This window comes from Megascapheus bottae, chromosome 17, assembly GCF_031878675.1.
Source record: "Megascapheus bottae isolate mThoBot1 chromosome 17, mThoBot2.hap1, whole genome shotgun sequence".
Classification (NCBI taxonomy): domain Eukaryota; kingdom Metazoa; phylum Chordata; class Mammalia; order Rodentia; family Geomyidae; genus Megascapheus; species Megascapheus bottae.
This window is the reverse complement of record NC_143525.1, coordinates 29227099-29243371: the sequence shown is the minus strand read 5'-3', so window position 1 is coordinate 29243371 and position 16273 is coordinate 29227099. Positions and strand designations below refer to the sequence as shown.

Genomic DNA, 16273 nt, shown 5'->3' with positions numbered 1-16273 from the left:
ACCTCCTTACCCCTTGAGACACAGTGCCATTTCCGATTTTTTAGTGGTTAATTGGAGATAAGAGTCCCCCGACTTTGAGCCTTGATCCTCAGATCTCAGCCTCCTGAGTAGCTAAGATTATAGGTGTGAGCCACTGTGCCCAGTCCCAATTACTGCATATCTTAAACATTCTGGTAACTTTGTCAGGCTGTTTTCATTAAAATCTTTGTTATCTCTCAATGCTCAATGTTCTATTCTGATTAGTTTTGTGATCTGATCTTCAAATACTAAAACTATCTAGAAATCTTTGTAGCCGTCTGTGCTCATTTCCATTTTCAATTCACAGATAAGAAAAGACCTTCAGGCCGGGAGTTTGGCCTAGTGGTTAAAGTGCTTGCCTAGCATGCACGGGTTTGATTCCTTGGTACCACATATATAGAAAATGTCAGAAATAGTGCTGAGGCTCAAGTGGTAGAGTTCTAACCTTGAGAAAGTCCAAGGACAGTGCTCAGGCCCTGAGCTCAAGCCCAGGACTGGCAAAAAAAAAAAAAGACCTTCAATCTGATTAGGCCACCCTGTTTCTTGGCACATGAACACCTTACATGATATGTCAATGAGTAATCTAGCTTGAATATCCTACCCATGACATACAATTTGCTGCTTTTTGAGGTATTCGTCCCATTTCTGGGCACATAGACGAGTACATATATAACTTCTCAAACTTTCCTAAAAGTAATCTGTAAAGTAGGAAAGCTAGTGAAATCAATTTCTGATGTCTTCCTTCTTAACTAACTTCCTTAGTTGTATTGTTACAAAGTTATACCAGAGTAAACAAGTGTTTGTGCTTGTTTAAGCAGGGAGGTGAATTCATGTCAAAAAGGAAATACTGTGGCATTTCTAAGCCTGTCTGGCAAAAGATCTTATGGTTTTGATGGAAGAGGAGTACAAAGGAGTTATGGTATGGGTGGTTTTAGGTTATATATACCAAAATGAAACTGCCTAAGAACTTTTTTTTTTTTGGTCAGGGCACTGTCATTGAGCTTTCTCAAAGCTAGAGCTCTACCACTTGAGCCACAGCATCACTTCCAGCTTTTCGTATGTGTGTAGTAGCAAGGAATTGAGCCCAGGTCTTCATGCATGCTAGGCAAGCACTCTACCATGAGGTCAAACTCCCAGCCAAGAACTTAAAAAAAAAAACAAACAACAATTTGAGTCTTAGGACTGTCTTCACTGTAAACAAATGATGTCTTCTCAAAGAATGTTGTGCTGTTTTTCATACTGCTGCTTTAAGCCAAACCACTTAACATAGTCTTGATATCAGCAGTAAAAATTTATATGAACTCAGACCTTCAAAGCTGCACTCTGTGGCTCATGCCTGTAATCCTAGCCACCCAGGAGGCTGAGATCTGAGGATCGAGGTTCAGAGCCAACCTGGGCACTAAGGAACATGAGACTCTTATCTCTTATTAACCACTAGAAAATAAGAAGTGAGGCTGTGGCTCAAAGGGGTAGGGCAGTAGTCTTGAGCTGCGGAGCTCAGGGGCAGCACTCAGACCCAGAGTTCAAGCCTCATGGCCCACCAAAAAGGCAAAACAAACAAACAAAAAAAACCTTCAAACCTCCATAGGCACTTGTTGGACCTGATCCCAGGGCTGTCTCTATGCTTGAGACAATGCCCCCTTTTACTCACTGAGTTGGAAGGGAGGTAGGGGTTGTTTGTTTTTTCCTTTAACATTTGAAGATATTTTCTGAATTAAGAAATCAAAAGGAATGCTAGCAAGTAAAGAGGCCTGAGCAGCTCCACACTAAAGACCCACCATGTGAAAACTCCAACTCAGTGCTACCTAGGACTTTGTCTTTTAGTTTTGCTTCCTCAAACTCAGACCTTGCTGTTTTGTTCAAGGGACTATCTTCTTGGTGGGTGCCTGAGTCTTCACCATTTGGTTTCACTTGATTAGCTATTTACCCAACAGTGACACTCTGACTAAAAGAAAGTGTTACTTAAACCCTTCCCACTTGAGCAGGAATTATAGTATCTTGATGAAAATGAGCTGCTTGGCCCCCTTTTAAGCAATAATGAGCAAATAAGAAATAGCTCCCCTGACGGACAACTGGTGGCTCACATCTATAATCCTAACTGCTTAGGAGATCTCAGAATCATGGTTCAAAACCAGCTGGAAAGTTCATGGGGGTTCTTCTCTCCAATTAACCACAGGAAAGCTGGAAGTTGAGCCCTGTGGTCAAGAGGTAGAGCACTAGCCTTGAGCATAAAAGCTGAGGAACAATGCACAAACTCTGAGTTTAATCCCCAGTATTTTTAACAAAGAGAAAAGAAAATGTCTGGCTGAGAGGTTAGCCTAGTGATAGAGTGCTTGCCTAGCATGCACGAAGGCCAGGATTTGATTCCTCTGTACCACATACCTAGAAAAAAAGCCGGTGTTTGTGGCTCAAGTGGTAGAATTGTAGCCTTGAGAAAGCCTAAGGACATTGTTCAACCCCGAGCTCAGGACTGGAAAAAAATTTAAAGGAAATCTAGCCATGATTTCTCCAAAAGCTGCTCTTTAACAACAGGACCTTGTAGTATATGAAAGGGAGAGGGGTGGAGGAGAGGGGGAATCGAGGAGAGGAGTGGAGAGGGGAACAGGGAAGGAGGAAGGAAAAGAAAGGTATTTAAGCCTTAGCATTTAAAAATTCTGGGCTGCTTCTCATTTTGCAGTTTTGAATGGTTCAAAGGCATGTGGGCTATAAGACTCCTAACTGAAATCCCTACCATCCCAGACATTAGGTAGGGGCCTGTGGCCAGATGTCAGTGATTCTTCCTTACCAAGCCTACTTCAAGTCTGTGGTTCACTAACAATGGAATTGGTTGTTTTTTTTTTTCCCCAGTCCTAGGCTTGAACTCAGGGTCTGAGCACTGTCCTTGGGCTTTCTCAAGGCTTGTGCTCTACCATATGAGCCACAACACCACTTCTGGCTTTTTCTATGTATGTGAACTGAGGAATTGAACCTAGGTCTTAGTGCTTGCTAGGCAAGCACTCTCACTAGGCCAAACTCCTGGCCTAGAATGGTTTCTTTATATTTCAATTTCTCTTTATTTCTCCTGTTCACAAATGGTGAAAGAATATTTGAAGAGGAATGTGGAAGAGGAGGAACAAGAAGGAAAAGGAGACAATCTTCATGTGACAATGTGTCTTACACAATCAAGTATCTGTATTTCAATTTATATTGGAGTTCAGAGGGTTTTTGTTTTTGTTGTTTTCCAATTTGATCTAAAAGAAAATGACAGAATGGGACAAGATTATCCAAATCTGAACTCGGAGCCTAGGAATACCTTAGACCAAGCCTCAGAATGCAGTTTTTGGTATGAGCATCATTTTAAAATTGTTTTGCGCTTTGTGAGATCCAAAGTAGGTGCCCTCTTTCCCACTGATTAATTCAAAACAAAACAAAACAAAAAATTTCTGGGCTGGATTGTAGCTCCATAGTATACCACTTGCCTAATTTGTGAGGCCCTGGGCTCAATCCCCAGCATTGTGAAATATATTACAAGACAAAGATTATAAATTTTCATAGCACATGGAACCAGATTTATTGTCAAAAACAACTTTACTGGTCTAATCCAAATAGGCTACGTAGAACTGTCTGTCTACTAGTCTTTATTTTACTTTGGTCTTCAGTATTATTCCTCATAAAACCAAATTCTCATTTGGTCTCTGAATACTGGCAGATCCAGAGAGAAGCTTTTCTGCCTTTGCATGGATGGATTTTTGAATAATTGAGCAAACAAACCATTGTAATTTGAGACATTCATAAATCACAGAGTCAGCTCCAGTCAATCTCTTGGGGTTTTTATTTCCTTTGGTCCCAGATGTTTCTCTTGGCTCTGGAAAGAGAGAGGCTAGTAGTGTCAGAAAAGGGAATAACTTAACAAATTCTCAGTTACGAAGTTTGTACTGATCACTGACTTCAAGAAAGCCCAAAATAGGCGGCCACCAATGGCTCACACCTGTAATCCTAGCTACTCAGGAGGCTGAAATCAGAATCAAGGTTCAAAGCCTGCCCAGGCACGAAAGTATCTTCAATTAACCACCAGAAAACCAGAAGTGGCACTGTGGCTCAAGTGGTAGAGCACTAACCTTGAGCTGAAGAGCTCAGGGAGAACACCCAAGCCCAGAGTTCAAGCCCCATCACAGACAGAAAAAAAAAAAATTGCAGAAGAAAAATCAGCTCTAGCTGAAAGAATCCCCTAAATTACAACTAGAGGGAGAGAAGCATGTAAGGTGCCTGGGAGTCTGACAGCCTGAGCCATGTTCTATCTGAGCCCTTTGGTCACAGGGAACATCCAGCTTACAAGCTGAATAAAGCCTGTAAAATCACTCCATACATGATGGAATAGACAATACATTTCTTCTCTCATCGCCATCTGCCTACATTGACAATTTTGTGTAGCCTATAAATGATATTACAATATCCAAATGACCTTTGGCAGAAGAAATTTCCCCTATTTTCACTAGACTCTGTGCAAGAGCATTTCTTATTCTTGACATACACTTGGGAACATTTCAGGGATTTCAGAGACTAGGCTAGAGCCCCAGGTCAGCCCAATTCTCACCCTTGTCAGCTCTCTCCAAGCTGGTCCCAGCACAGCACTTCCTGTCTCTGCTGCCTTCTCAGGCTGCTATAAAAGCCAGCAAGTCTGGGAGCTGGCTTCCACAGCTGCTGATGCACAAAGTCAGAGCAGAGCCACACCACAGAGCAAATGAGGGAAGTGGGACTGAGAGACACAAACATCCTGTCCTTCCTACATCAAGTGGCTCCAGCCTTGAGACTCAGAGTCACCAAGTTGATTATTTATGTGGAACAAGGCCACCCAATGGCACACACTCCTCATCTCTGTAGGTACAACTGGGAGAGAAGCATTTTTCTCTCAAGTTCATGAACTTGAAAGGTGCCACCCGGGCTGGGGAATGTGGCTTAGTGACAGAGTGCTTGGCCTAGCATGCATGAAGCCTCGGGTTCAATTCCTCAATACCACAGAAAGAGAAAAAGGCGGGCGAAAGTGGTGGTGCTACGGCTAAATTGTTCGAGTGCTAGCCTTGAACAAAAGAAGCTCAGGGACAGTGCCCAGGCCCTGAGTTCAAGCCCCAGGACTGGCACCAAAAAAAAAAAAAAAAGAAACCGTGGTGCCATCCCCTCTTTAAAGCAAATGGTGACAGAGCTGACCAGGACTAGTGGGAATGTGTGGAATGCGTCTCCCAGAGCCTGGGCAGGATTTCTGCTATAGGTAGTGATGATAAGTTCCACCTCTTTTTTTTTTTTTTTTTTTTTTTGGCTAGTCCTAGGGCTTGGACTCAGGGCCTGAGCACTGTACTTGGGCTTTATCAAGGCTCATGGTCTGCCACTTGAGCCACAGCACCACTTCCAGCTTTTTGAAGGAACCCGGGTCTTTGTGTGTGCTGGGCAAGCATTCTACCACTAGGCCAAACTCCCAGCCCTGTTCATCTTCTACAGACCAGTTTAAGAGAGAAGACATTCAAAAACAAAAGGCCTGAGCTCTGCACCCCCCTGCCCCCACACCCTATAGAGTCTTTACTCCCTCTCTTCTTCCTTCCTTTTTTTTTTTTTTTTTTTGCCAGCTCTGGGCTTGAGCTCAGGGCCTGAACACTGTCCTTGGACTTTCTCAAGGCTAGAGCTCTACCCCTTGAGCCTCAGCACCACTTCTGGCTTTTTTCTATGTATGTGGTACCAAGGAATTGAACCCGGGTCTTCGTGCATGCTAGGCAGGCACTCTACCACTAGGCCAAACTCCTGGCCCTCTTTGGTGTTTTTTGTAAAGGGAGTTGAGCCCTTGTACTTCTAGGCAGGTCCTCTACCACTTGACTCACAATTTCAGCCCCAAGTCTTCATCATCTTTTTGATCCTGTTGTACACAAGTCTCTTCTTCCTTGCCAGAGAGTGTCCTTCTCCAAGCTTCACCTTGTGTATGATCGCTTCCAGCTAAAGATCTCTGGATTGGAAGAGGGAGAGGCCTCTCGCTTCTGCAGGGTTCCCCAGCGCCGCCGGCTTCCTAGGAATGAAGTTCGACGCCTGCTCAGTCCTTTCATCTTCTCTTCCATTCGGAAGAAATCAGTTATGGCCCGAAAGGACTCCAAGATGACCTCATGGCTCCAGGCTGGCAAGGGCTCCTGGCGCAGGAAGCCACAGTGGCCTCCCTGGTGACTGAGTAGCAGGAAGAAATAAGGGTTGCTTTGGAAGAGTTCAGCAGGCAGTGTGTGGTCAGGAGGCCCACATATGGGGTCATCAGTGCTGCAGATGCACAGAACAGGAACAGCTGCCTCATCCACATCCCGGAGGGGGTCATTTCGATCCCAATAGGTATCCCAGCTGATGGGGAAAGTCTTGGTGTGGCAGAAGAGAGTCTCCTCAAATTCACGAAGAGAGCGGCTCCTGAACAGCCTGCCAGTGTCCACTGTGCTCTCCAGGGCTGTGGCATACCTGGCAGCAAGTTGAATGGGAAAATGAGAGAGGGAAAGATCAGAGATGTATAGCATCTTCAAAAATGTATATTTTGGGGGCCGGGAGTTTGGCCTAGTGGTAGAGTGCTTGCCTAGCATGCACAAAGACTGGGTTCAATTCCTTGATACCCCATACATAGAATAAAGCTGGAATTGGTGCTGTGGCTCAACTGGTAGAACTTTACCCTTGAGAAAAGTCCAAGGACAGTGCTCAGGCCCTGAGTTCAAGCACCATGATTGGCAAAAAAGAAAATGTATATTTTGTAGGCATCACTTAAAATCAGATTTGAAAAAATCAAAACCAGACACGGTGGCTCACACCTGTAATCCTAGCTACTCAGGAGGCTGAGATCTGAGGATCGAGGTTCAAAGCCAGCCCGGACACTAAAGAATGTGAGACATCTCCAATTAACCACTAGGAGACTAGAAGTGGGGCTGTGGCTCAAGGGGTAGGACAGTAGCCTTGAGCTGAAGAACTCAGGGACAACACCCAGGCCCAGAGTCCAAGCTCCATGACTGACAAAAAAAAAAAAAAAGAAATTAGATTTGGCCTCTTTAGGAAAAAGGGAAGATCTGGCTAAAAGGGTGGAATTCCTTCCTGTGTCAAGTGCCCATCAAAGTTGAGCACTAGTGGCTCATAGGTGTAATCCTCGCTACTCAGGCAGCTGAGATCTTGCAGATTGTGATTCGAAGCCAGGCTGTGCAGAAAAGTCTGTGAGGCTCTTATCTCCAATGTTATACCAGGAAACTGAAAGTGGTGCTGTGGCTCACTATGGTAGAGTGCTAGCCTTGAGCAAAAGACCCCTATGACTGACCAAAAAAAAAAAAAAAAAAAAAGACTATAGGTTTGATTTGATTTTGAAAATGCTCAACTACAAACACAGCCCTTCTAGCCTCTCCAGGAAACCTTGCTCACAGTATCCACACCTAATCACACTTTGACTGAATTATTTTTGGGTGCTGTATGTGCTCTCCTTATGTGACCCTGATCAGGGGCACCTGATATAACTTTTCCTGGAGGATGATATGGAATGCAATCCATTTGCTGGATAGGTCCCAAAATAGAGTACTTTGTTGGGGAAGAGATTCAACTGCTATTTCCAACTCGCTTTAGAAGGCATTTACCATAATAAGGAGGCCGGAGTGGGAAGCCTGGTTCTGAGGGTGGATTTGCCTTGGCAAGATGAATTTAAATATGTGTCTCCTGAAAACACTAAGATGCTTGCTTGGAAGTTTCCAATCCTACACTTCTATGGAAGGGCAGTTCCTAAGGCACAGGTTTCCTCAACACTTCCATCGCCTCACCCAGCTGGTGCCCAGTCTCAGCACTGGTGGTGGTCATTTTGGACCTGGAAACTATGGCATTTAAACAAGATGAGCGCTCTTTGCCTCTGGGCTGTGCAAGCCCTGTGGGTTACCATGGCAGCACTCCCAGCTGTTGTTCAGCTCAGGGTTTGACCTTCTTAACAGACAAAATGGAGCAAAGGAAGAGAATCACAATTGCTACCAATTGCCCTCGCTTTCAATTTCTTTCATTTAACCCCTTTGGGGGAGGTGGTTATAAACTCAATTTAATTGAAGGAGGAAGTGAATCTTAAAAGGGTTTACTAACTTGCTGAGAATACAAGTAGGATTTGAACTCAAACAGGTCTAATCAGTCAGGCGGGGTGGCTCACGCCTGTAATCCTACCTACTCAGGAGGCTGAGATCTGAGGATCAAGGTTCAAAGCCAGCCCAGGCACTAAAGACTGAGAGATTCTTATCTCCTAGAAAATGGCAAATGGGGCTTGGCTCAAGGGTAGGGTAGTAGTCTTGAGCTGAAGAGCTCAGGGACAGGGCCCAGGCTTAGTTCAAGCCCCTTGACTCACCCAAAAAAAAAAAAAAATAGGTCTGATCCCGTGACCTAGGTATTTCTGCTACCCCATATTGCCATAATGCCTTAGATTGCATTTCTACCATCTATTAAAGTCTAGCATTGTCATTCAAACCTTCTCTGTGGAAAAGCCTTACCTGTCACCTGGTGGTAAATTCTTCTATTGGGCCCGGAGTTTGGCCCAGTGTAGAGTGCTTGCCTAGCATGCACTAAGACCTGGGTTCACTTCCTGGGTACCACATACATAGGAAAAGCTAGAAGTGGTGCTGTGGCTCAAGTGGTAGAGCTCTAGCCTTGAGAAAGTCCAAGGACAGTGCTCAGGCTCTGAGTTCAAGTCCCAGGACAGGTAAAAATATATTCTTTTAGATTTAGAATTAAAAGGATTAAATATTTAATTTTTTTTTTTGCCAGTCCTGGGCTTGAGCTCAGGGCCTGAGCACTGTTCTTGGACTTTCTCAAGGCTAGAGCTCTAACACTTGAGCCTCAGCACCATTTCCGGCTTTTTTCTATGTATGTGGTACCGTGGAATGGAACCCGGGTCTTCATGCATGCTAGGCAAGCACTCTACCACTAGGCCAAACTCCCAGCCCAATATTTAAATTTTTAATTATATGCTGAGTATACACCTAGGAATGTGTGTGTGTGTGTGTGTGTGTGTGTGCGCGAGCGCGCGCGTGAGCTGATCCTGGAGCCTGACCTAAGGGCCTAGTTGCTGTCCCTGAGCTTTTTTTTTTTTTTTTTGCCAGTCCTAGGCTTGGGCTCAGGGCCTGAGCACTGTCCCTGGATTTTCAAGGCTAGGGCTCTACCACTTGAGCCACAGCACTACTTCTGGCTTTTTGCTACATATGTGGTACCAAGGAATTGAACCTGGGTCTTCGTGCATGCTAGGCAATCACTCTACCACTAGGCCAAACTCCCGGCCCTTTTTTTTTTTTTTTTTTTTTGCCAGTTCTAAGGCTTGCACTCAGGGCCTGAGCACTGTTCTTGAACTTTCTCAAGGCTAGAGCTCTACCACTTGGGCTACAGAATCACTTCTGTTTTTTTTTTCTATGTATGTGGTACTGAGGAATCGAACCCAGGTCTTCATGCATGCTAGGCCAAACTCTGGGCCCCCTGAGCTTCTTTATTTTTTTATTTTTTATTTTTTTTCCTTTACTCAATGCTAGTGCTCTACCACTTGAGCCTAAGCTCTACTTCTGGTGTTTTTTTTTGTAGTTAATTTTAGAAATTACATTCTCACCACTCTTTCTCCAGTTGGCTTTGAACATCTCATATCTCAGCCCTGAGTAGCTAGGATAACAGATGTGAAGCACCTGTGCCTGGCAAGTCTGAAGAATTTTAATAAATCAAGTGTGGTCACGTTTCTAATTACTGTCACCTCCTGGCTCTGAGACTGTAAGTAAACATTCTGGACAGGTAATGGGTTGCAATTGCTTCCAGAAGCCTCTTTGCTGACCTGTCACTCTATGGACTAAGTGGTAAATGTCAGGTGCACCTCTGCTGCAGGCAGGAGGGTGAAGTGCTCAAGTTGCTAGGACACCTGGGGCCCCAGCGGAAGTCCTGCTGTGTCACAAGGATGCTGGAGCCATCTAGGACTTCGAGTCCTGCTGCCTGGCCTTCTGTCTACACTATGGGTTGTGAACTGCTTTGGAAATGTTCGAGAACTTTGCCCAAACTGGCTCACAAGGTCTCGTTGCCATAGGAGACAAAGATGTTTCCCTGCCAGCTCAAGACCCGTATTCCCCTCCCTGCGGCCTCCTGCCTGTTACCCACCTGCTGAGTGCGATTTTCTGGTGCAGCAGGAAGCCGCGCTCGTAGGCCCAGGGCAGGCCGGCCTCGAACCACTCTCGGCAGCGCAGCACCGGCGAGATGCAGGCAGCTCCCGTCACGTAGCTGGAGGAGCCACACTCGCCCAGGTAGGCCAGCAGCAGCGCGGAGCCCGAGCCCTCGCTCACCGCGAACAGCGGGGCCGCCGGGTGTCGGAAGCGGATGTAAGTGACGGCCTCCTTGAGGTCGGACGGGTCCCCAAAAGCCTGCAGCCGGGGGCTGACGAGCGGGCAGCCGTGGTGGCCGCGGCGGTGGAAGATGACGGGGTAGTAGCCGCGCTCCAGGGCGAGCAGGCAGAGCCCCAGCACGTTGCGGGTGAGGCGCCCCCACGCATTGGGGATCACCAGCAGCACGGCCGGAAGCCCCCCGGCGTTGGTGACCCGGCGGCCACGGGTGCAGGGTCCTACGACCCAGTCCAGGGCGACCAGCCCGTCGTCCGCCAACTGCAGGTACTCCCGAGCCAACTCAGGCCCGGGCCCGACGGGCAGGACGAAGTGGCAGAGGGTCTGCAGGTGGGGACCCGAGAACCAGGAGCGCGGGCCGGGCTCCAACGCCGCCGAGCGCCGCAGGGCGCGCAGCAGGCACTGGGCCAGCGCCGACGGCTTACAGATGAGGCTGCAGCCACCGGGCAGCGGCTCCTGCCCGTCCGCCAGGCCTCGGCCGCCCACCTTCTCCTCGGGAACCTGGGCCGGAGCTTGGCGCAGGGTCTTGGTTCCGACGGCGGGGCCCTGGAGCCGCCTGAGCCCCGCGGCGAGCAGGAAGAGCAGGGCGAGCGTTGCCAGGAGCAGGAGGAGAGCGGCCCCCCACGGCGGCATGGCGGGGCGGCAGAGGAGCCCCCAGCGGGCGGCCTGGCTGTCCCCTCGGCGAGCTCCACGCTCTGCCCACGGCTCCGCCCGGTGGCCGGCGGCTGCCCAGGGCCCTCCCGCGCGGGCGGGCGGGCGCGCGCGCTCCGGATTGGCTGCGGCCCCGCAGAGACAGCCAGTTCGGGTCGAGCTCCCCTCGCCCGCCCCCAGCCCTTTGTACAGCAATTACGACAAGCCAGAGCGGAGGGTGCGGGGAGTCGAGGCCGCCGGGGGGGGGAGCGAGCAAGTGGGTCACGATGAAGGGGGGACGACTAGCAAAGAAGTGATGAGACCCAGAGACTGAGGCTTGGGGACCTGGGGGGGCATCAGCGTCCCCTGCTCCCCGGCCCGCGCTCCCCCCAGTGCCCGGCCGCGGAGAGACCCCGGGTCGCTGCGTCCTCCGAGACGGCCGCGGGAGGGGAATCTCGCGCCTCCCCTCCTGGCCCTCGCTCCTCGGCTCCCGCGGGGTTGCTAGCAACCGTGGCCAGGGCTGCCCGCCCCTCCCGGCTCCCTGACCTCGGTTGCGCTCAGCCCCACCAGCACTCACAGCTGCGTCCGGCCGTCCAACCCCGGGCACACGTTTGCGGTAGGAAGCTGCCGAGTCCCCCGCCGACTGCAGGGCGCTGTCCCAGCGCGGCGCCCCCGAAGCCCAGCCTCACACAGAGGAAATCCTCAGGACAAAGTTCTCCCCCGCCCCCGCCCCCCTAAGTGGAAGGACAGGACGAGGGGGCCGTGGCAGGAGTAAATTAGAAGTCCATCAGCTCGCCCCCCTCCCCCCGACATTGCCGTCAGGGTGGAGAGGGAGCCAGGAAGTCCTGCAAGTCCCGGGGAGACGGGAGACGGCCGAAACCACACGTTGGGGACCGGGCATCTTAGCGCCCCCACTTCGCCCTCGTTTCCGTCTTCCCTCGCAGTCCTGGAGAGGTGAGGACACCCGAGCCCGCGACGCGCTGCAGGGAGGCTGGCGGAAGACGGACGCTTCCACCCCGCCGTGGCCGGGGTCTCTCGGGTCACTGCTGGGAGAAGAAGGACGAGAGAGGGAAGGGGACGAAGGTGGGGGACAGCGCAGCCCCGGAGCCGGCTCCAGCCTCCCGGGCTTTCTGGGTCAGCGGAGGGTAGAAGCTGGCGACCCCCTCGTCCACCCCCAGGGCCTCCGGGCTCCAGCTGTTAGCCACGGTGGGAACGGTAAAGTCGCTGCAGAGCTGGGACGCTCTGTGTTCGTGGTTCTGGTCGGCTTCTAGTCGATGACGGGTGTGAAGCGGGTTTGCCAGGGAGAGCCCTCAAGTCTCCGCCTAAGCCGCTGGGCTCACGGGGATTTCACTTCCCGCCCTTTGCCCCGCTCCAAGACCCTACCCAGACGCCGCAGCCGCGCTCGGCAGGCCGCGGGATGCGCTGGGAGGAATCCCGTGGCGGGGTCCGTGGTCCCCACCTGTCGGGAAACGGAGCCCACCAAGCAGCGCTCCAACCCTGAAGTTTTCCGGCTTCAGGTTTAGGACGCGTGCGCGTAGCGCTGGGCTGCGGGGGCCGGGCGGGGGCGGGGCCGGGCGGGGGCGGGGCCCGGAGCGAGCGGGGGCGGGGCGGGGCGCGCCGGGGAGGAGGGGGCAGCGCGGCGCGCGGGCCCGGGGTCTACGTGGGCACGCGAGCGGCGCGGGGGCGCTTGGGCGGGGCGGGCGGCGCGCTGGCTCGCTGGCGGGACGGCGGGCGGGACTGAAATGGTGCCTCCTCCGCCCTCGGCCCATCTGCTTCTCCTGGCAGCCCTAGCGGGGTTCCTGGGTCCCAGAGAGGTAAAGGGACCCGCTCGTCGGGAACTCAAAGCGCGCTGCCAAAAAGTTGGTCCTGGAAGTCATGGCTGTCGGAGCGGGAGCGAGGAATCCCCTCTGTTCTTCCTGCCTCGGAGGGGAAGACGGCAGGGCCCTGGTGGAGGCCAACGCCCCAGCTCTGCTCTTTGGATCCACAGGTGGTGGTGTGTGAGCCGGCGGAGGAAGCAGGAGGAGCCCGTTGTCCTGAAGGCCTGTGGCCTCTGCCCCCACAGGTAGGAGCCCTTGAAGGCCGAGGGGAGAGGGGTGTGACGGAGTAGCCCAGTTTCACCCCGCTCCCTATGGGAGCTCGATCTTGATTCCCTTGCCCTCAGTGGCCCACATCTCTATCCTAGTGTGTAGTTGGAGCCTTTTCTCTCCTCCACCCACCCACTCTTCCAGCTTCTCTTAAGCTCTCCTCTTTCCCCATGTGTAGGTGTTACCAAGAGTGGCCTACACACAGGTGAGACCAGGACAGGTAAGTGCAAGCAGGGGCCCATCCTTGTAGCTCCAAGTATCTGCTCCTGGAGACCTTGTAAGCTTCCCCCATCTTTACTGGGTCCTCAGCTCCATTACTTACTACTTCCTGCACAAAGAGGGGTGCTTTCCAGTTCCCCAGCCAGGATGAAGGACCTGGATTCTCTGTGCTGCTGTGTCAGGAATACTATTGAATAGTGGGCTGTGTGGACAAGTGGAACTCTGAGGGTAGCAGGAGTTAACAGCTCACAGACATCGCCCCTGGGGGACTGGTGGTCTCTTGGCTTTTGTGTAAGAGAGGGTCTTAATTTCCGCCTCTACCTGGAAAGAGTGAGTTAATGGAGTCTGGCAGCAGTTAAGAAGAAGTAAAGCTCTTTCTGTTGAGAGTATATCTCAGGATATTGGGCTCTGAATTGCCTTTAGCTTGCTCGCATGGCTTGTCCCCTCTCTGTCTTAGTTGCCATTGTCATTAGTTCATTTCACTGTTCTGGATCCATGAACAGTGGCTCCTTATTTCCTACCTTTTCGTGAACATAACTCTCTTGCCTGGCTTTCAGGCCTTAGTTAAATTAGTTTCATCTCACCTCTTCAAATTTTGCATTCCTCTTAGTCACTTTGTTCATCTGCTTATTCCTGTTGCTTCTTGGCTCCTCTTTATTCTCCCTACCTAACCTATTCTGACCTAAAGCCTGCAGTTCCCTGCCTTCTTGACATCTGTCCCCATCCCTTGTCACAGCCCAGTGTAGGAGTCACCTACCTTGCCTAGTCTTGTCAGCCTTGTTTCATCCTCTTTTCTGAATCCTGTACTGCTTCTGGCCTAGCTTACAATTCACTGACCACTTTTGAGTTTTATTAATATCATCTTTCAGGTGTGTTAGTGGTCTCCCTATGTTTGTTATACATCCCTTGCAGGCAGAATCCAAGAGTTATCTTTTGGCATCTCCTACAGCATCTAGTACAGTGCTGAGCACACAGCCAATGTGATCAAAGAATAATGACTGGTGAAGTTTTTCCATTCTGAAATTGTGTGCTTGCTGCATGCATGCTGTATGTTTAGATGCTCTTGGAAGATGATCCTACAGATTGATTCAACAAATAGACTTGGTCTTCACTTAGGGCATGCTTACAGCCTGGACTGGGGACTTGTAGAGCCATTATCACAGGGGTAGAGGAACATAGTTTTAAGTGTGAGTTTCACAGCTTTACTCAGGCATGCTGTTTTGGAAGATCAATGGCAAGAGGGAGTGCATACAAGTACTCAGTCCTTTTTCTTGGAAGGCTCATCTAGCCATCTTGCAGCCCCTTTATATTGGTCCTCAGGACAGACATGTGATTCTTTGCAAGGGGCCTAACCTGGTGTCTATTTGCCTTTCCTCCAGGCTGAGGGTGTCGCTTTCTTCTATCACCCCTGTGCCCACCCCTGGCTGAAGCTCCAGCTTGTCCTTCTGGCTCACATTTTTGTGCCTAAACCCACACTCATCCTTGATTCCAATCTCAGTAGGGACCGGGTGAGTAGTTGAGGAAGGTGTGTTGTCTGGCACTGGCAGGAGGATGCAGCCCCACATGCAGAGAAAGGAAAATTCAGAGGCTTCTTGCTTTCCATCTTCATCTTAGTTCTAACAGCTATATCTCCTTTCTTAGCCCGTGGTGCTGACAGCATGGGGGATGGCGCTGGAGATGGCGTGGGTAGAGCCAGCCTGGGCTGCCCACTGGCTGAAGAGGAGGCAGTGGCGGAAACAAAGGAAGAAAGTATGGTTTCGTTCTGACAGTTTTCTGGGCCCTCTAATTTTCTGCCAACCCCCAGCAGAGGGAAGCTGTGCCAGAGGGAGTGTGTGCAGGCCAGGCCAGGGGGTGTGCTAGGCCCAGGTTGTTGATGTTGTGGTCACTGGGTTATCTGAGCAGGGCAAGGGTGAACTTTCTCTTTTTCCCTTAGGCCCCAGCTTTGGCCTTTGCTCTGCGGAGCTGGAGGCCTCCTGGTGCAGAGGTGGCATCTAGAGGTCCCAGGAGATCATCCAGTAGTGCCAAGAAACGAGGCCTTCGTGCTGTCCTTGAAGTCCAGCCTACTTCCTCAGGCCGGAGGGGTCCTTCTACTTCCCCTTCGAGTTTAAAGGCCCTACAGCCCATTCTGGGAACCTTGGGTCAGGGGGATAATGTCTCACCTGTGCCCTCTGTTCCTGAGTTACCGGGAGGACTTGGAGGAAATGCCAGCTCCAGGACAGGGGCTCACATACCCCAAGGGCAAGGCAGCTCTCAGGGCTGTGCCTGCCCGAGCCAGGCTTCCATGGCGCCTCGGGCAGCAGCGCCTCCTCCTCCCCGGGTAGCCCGGGGCCCCACCCCGCGGACAGAGGAGGCTGCCTGGGCCGCCATGGCCCTGACTTTTCTGCTAGTGCTGCTCACCCTGGCCACACTCTGCACGCGGCTGCACCGAAACTTCCGCCGCAGCGAGAGTATCTACTGGGGGCCCACAGCGGACAGCCGGGACACCGTGGCCGGTGAGCAGCCCCCGCCCACCCTGCGCCCACTCGACCCCGCCCCGGGGCTTCCCAGCCCTTGACCGCACCCTGCCGCCCACAGCTGTGCTGAAGCGGAGGCTGCTGATGGCCCCGCGCCGGCTCAAGCGCTCTCGCCGAAGACCCTTGCTTCCGTCCGCTCCGGACAGCGGTCCGGACGGGGAGAGCTCAGACTGACCGGCCCCAGCTCCGCGCCGCCCCGGCCCCGGCCCCGCGGCCCAGCTCCTCCTCCCGCTCAGCAGCCGCCACCCCTGCCACGTGGGCCGCGCGCACGGGGGCCCCCTGGCGGCAGGCGAGGGGCCCTGCCTGCTCTTCGCCTGAGCTTGGGGGGGCGGGGGGGGGGGGGATTGGTAGGTTGCCCAGAGGGGGTGAGGAGCCCACTCCAAATTCCATTTTTAATTAAATTATTTTAGTAGAGCTAGGAGTTGAACCTGTGCATGGGAAGTCACACTTC

The 16273-nt window shown here is 51.6% G+C and overlaps 2 protein-coding genes across 8 annotated transcripts; one reads left to right on the top strand and one right to left on the bottom strand.

Annotated features, from left to right (window-relative positions):
* Positions 1-3811: 3811 nt before the first annotated feature.
* On the bottom strand, positions 3812-11284 carry Abhd15 (abhydrolase domain containing 15). Of its 2 annotated transcripts, XR_016538334.1 has the most exons (3): positions 10141-11284; positions 5865-6474; positions 3812-3862 (listed from the first exon to the last, which is right to left on the bottom strand). XR_016538334.1 is itself a non-coding variant. In XM_090350541.1 (2 exons), the coding sequence occupies exons 1-2, from the start codon at positions 11007-11009 to the stop codon at positions 5952-5954; spliced, it is 1392 nt and encodes a 463-aa protein (XP_090206667.1). In that variant the 5' UTR covers positions 11010-11284; the 3' UTR covers positions 5327-5951. The 2 variants fall into 2 exon arrangements, 1 of the variants encoding a protein (XP_090206667.1); XM_090350541.1 differs by lacking the exon at positions 3812-3862 and having other exon boundaries at positions 5327-6474.
* Positions 10186-16021, top strand: Tp53i13 (tumor protein p53 inducible protein 13). 6 transcript variants are annotated; one of them, XM_090350547.1, is made up of 7 exons: positions 10186-10283; positions 12994-13068; positions 13269-13310; positions 14689-14817; positions 14951-15058; positions 15243-15801; positions 15884-16021. In XM_090350547.1, exons 5-7 carry the CDS (start codon positions 14975-14977, stop codon positions 15994-15996), a joined length of 756 nt encoding a protein of 251 aa, XP_090206673.1. In that variant the 5' UTR covers positions 10186-10283; positions 12994-13068; positions 13269-13310; positions 14689-14817; positions 14951-14974; the 3' UTR covers positions 15997-16021. The 6 variants fall into 6 exon arrangements, with proteins under 6 accessions (XP_090206673.1, XP_090206671.1, XP_090206672.1 ...); XM_090350542.1 differs by lacking the exon at positions 10186-10283 and adding an exon at positions 12711-12820; XM_090350545.1 differs by lacking the exons at positions 10186-10283; positions 14689-14817 and adding an exon at positions 11755-11960.
* The last annotated feature ends 252 nt before the right edge of the window (positions 16022-16273 follow it).

Excerpts from the sequence above, each read along its gene's own strand:
- Tp53i13 (XM_090350542.1), top strand. The coding sequence starts at position 12,749 with ATGGTGCCTCCTCCGCCCTCGGCCCATCTGCTTCTCCTGGCAGCCCTA. Across the intron at positions 12,821-12,993 it reads GGTTCCTGGGTCCCAGAGAG|GTGGTGGTGTGTGAGCCGGC; the intron begins GTAAAGGGACCC and ends TTGGATCCACAG. Across the intron at positions 15,802-15,883 it reads CAGCCGGGACACCGTGGCCG|CTGTGCTGAAGCGGAGGCTG; the intron begins GTGAGCAGCCCC and ends TGCCGCCCACAG.
- Abhd15 (XM_090350541.1), bottom strand. The coding sequence starts at position 11,009 with ATGCCGCCGTGGGGGGCCGCTCTCCTCCTGCTCCTGGCAACGCTCGCC. Across the intron at positions 6,475-10,140 it reads CAGAAAATCGCACTCAGCAG|GTATGCCACAGCCCTGGAGA; the intron begins GTGGGTAACAGG and ends ACTTGCTGCCAG.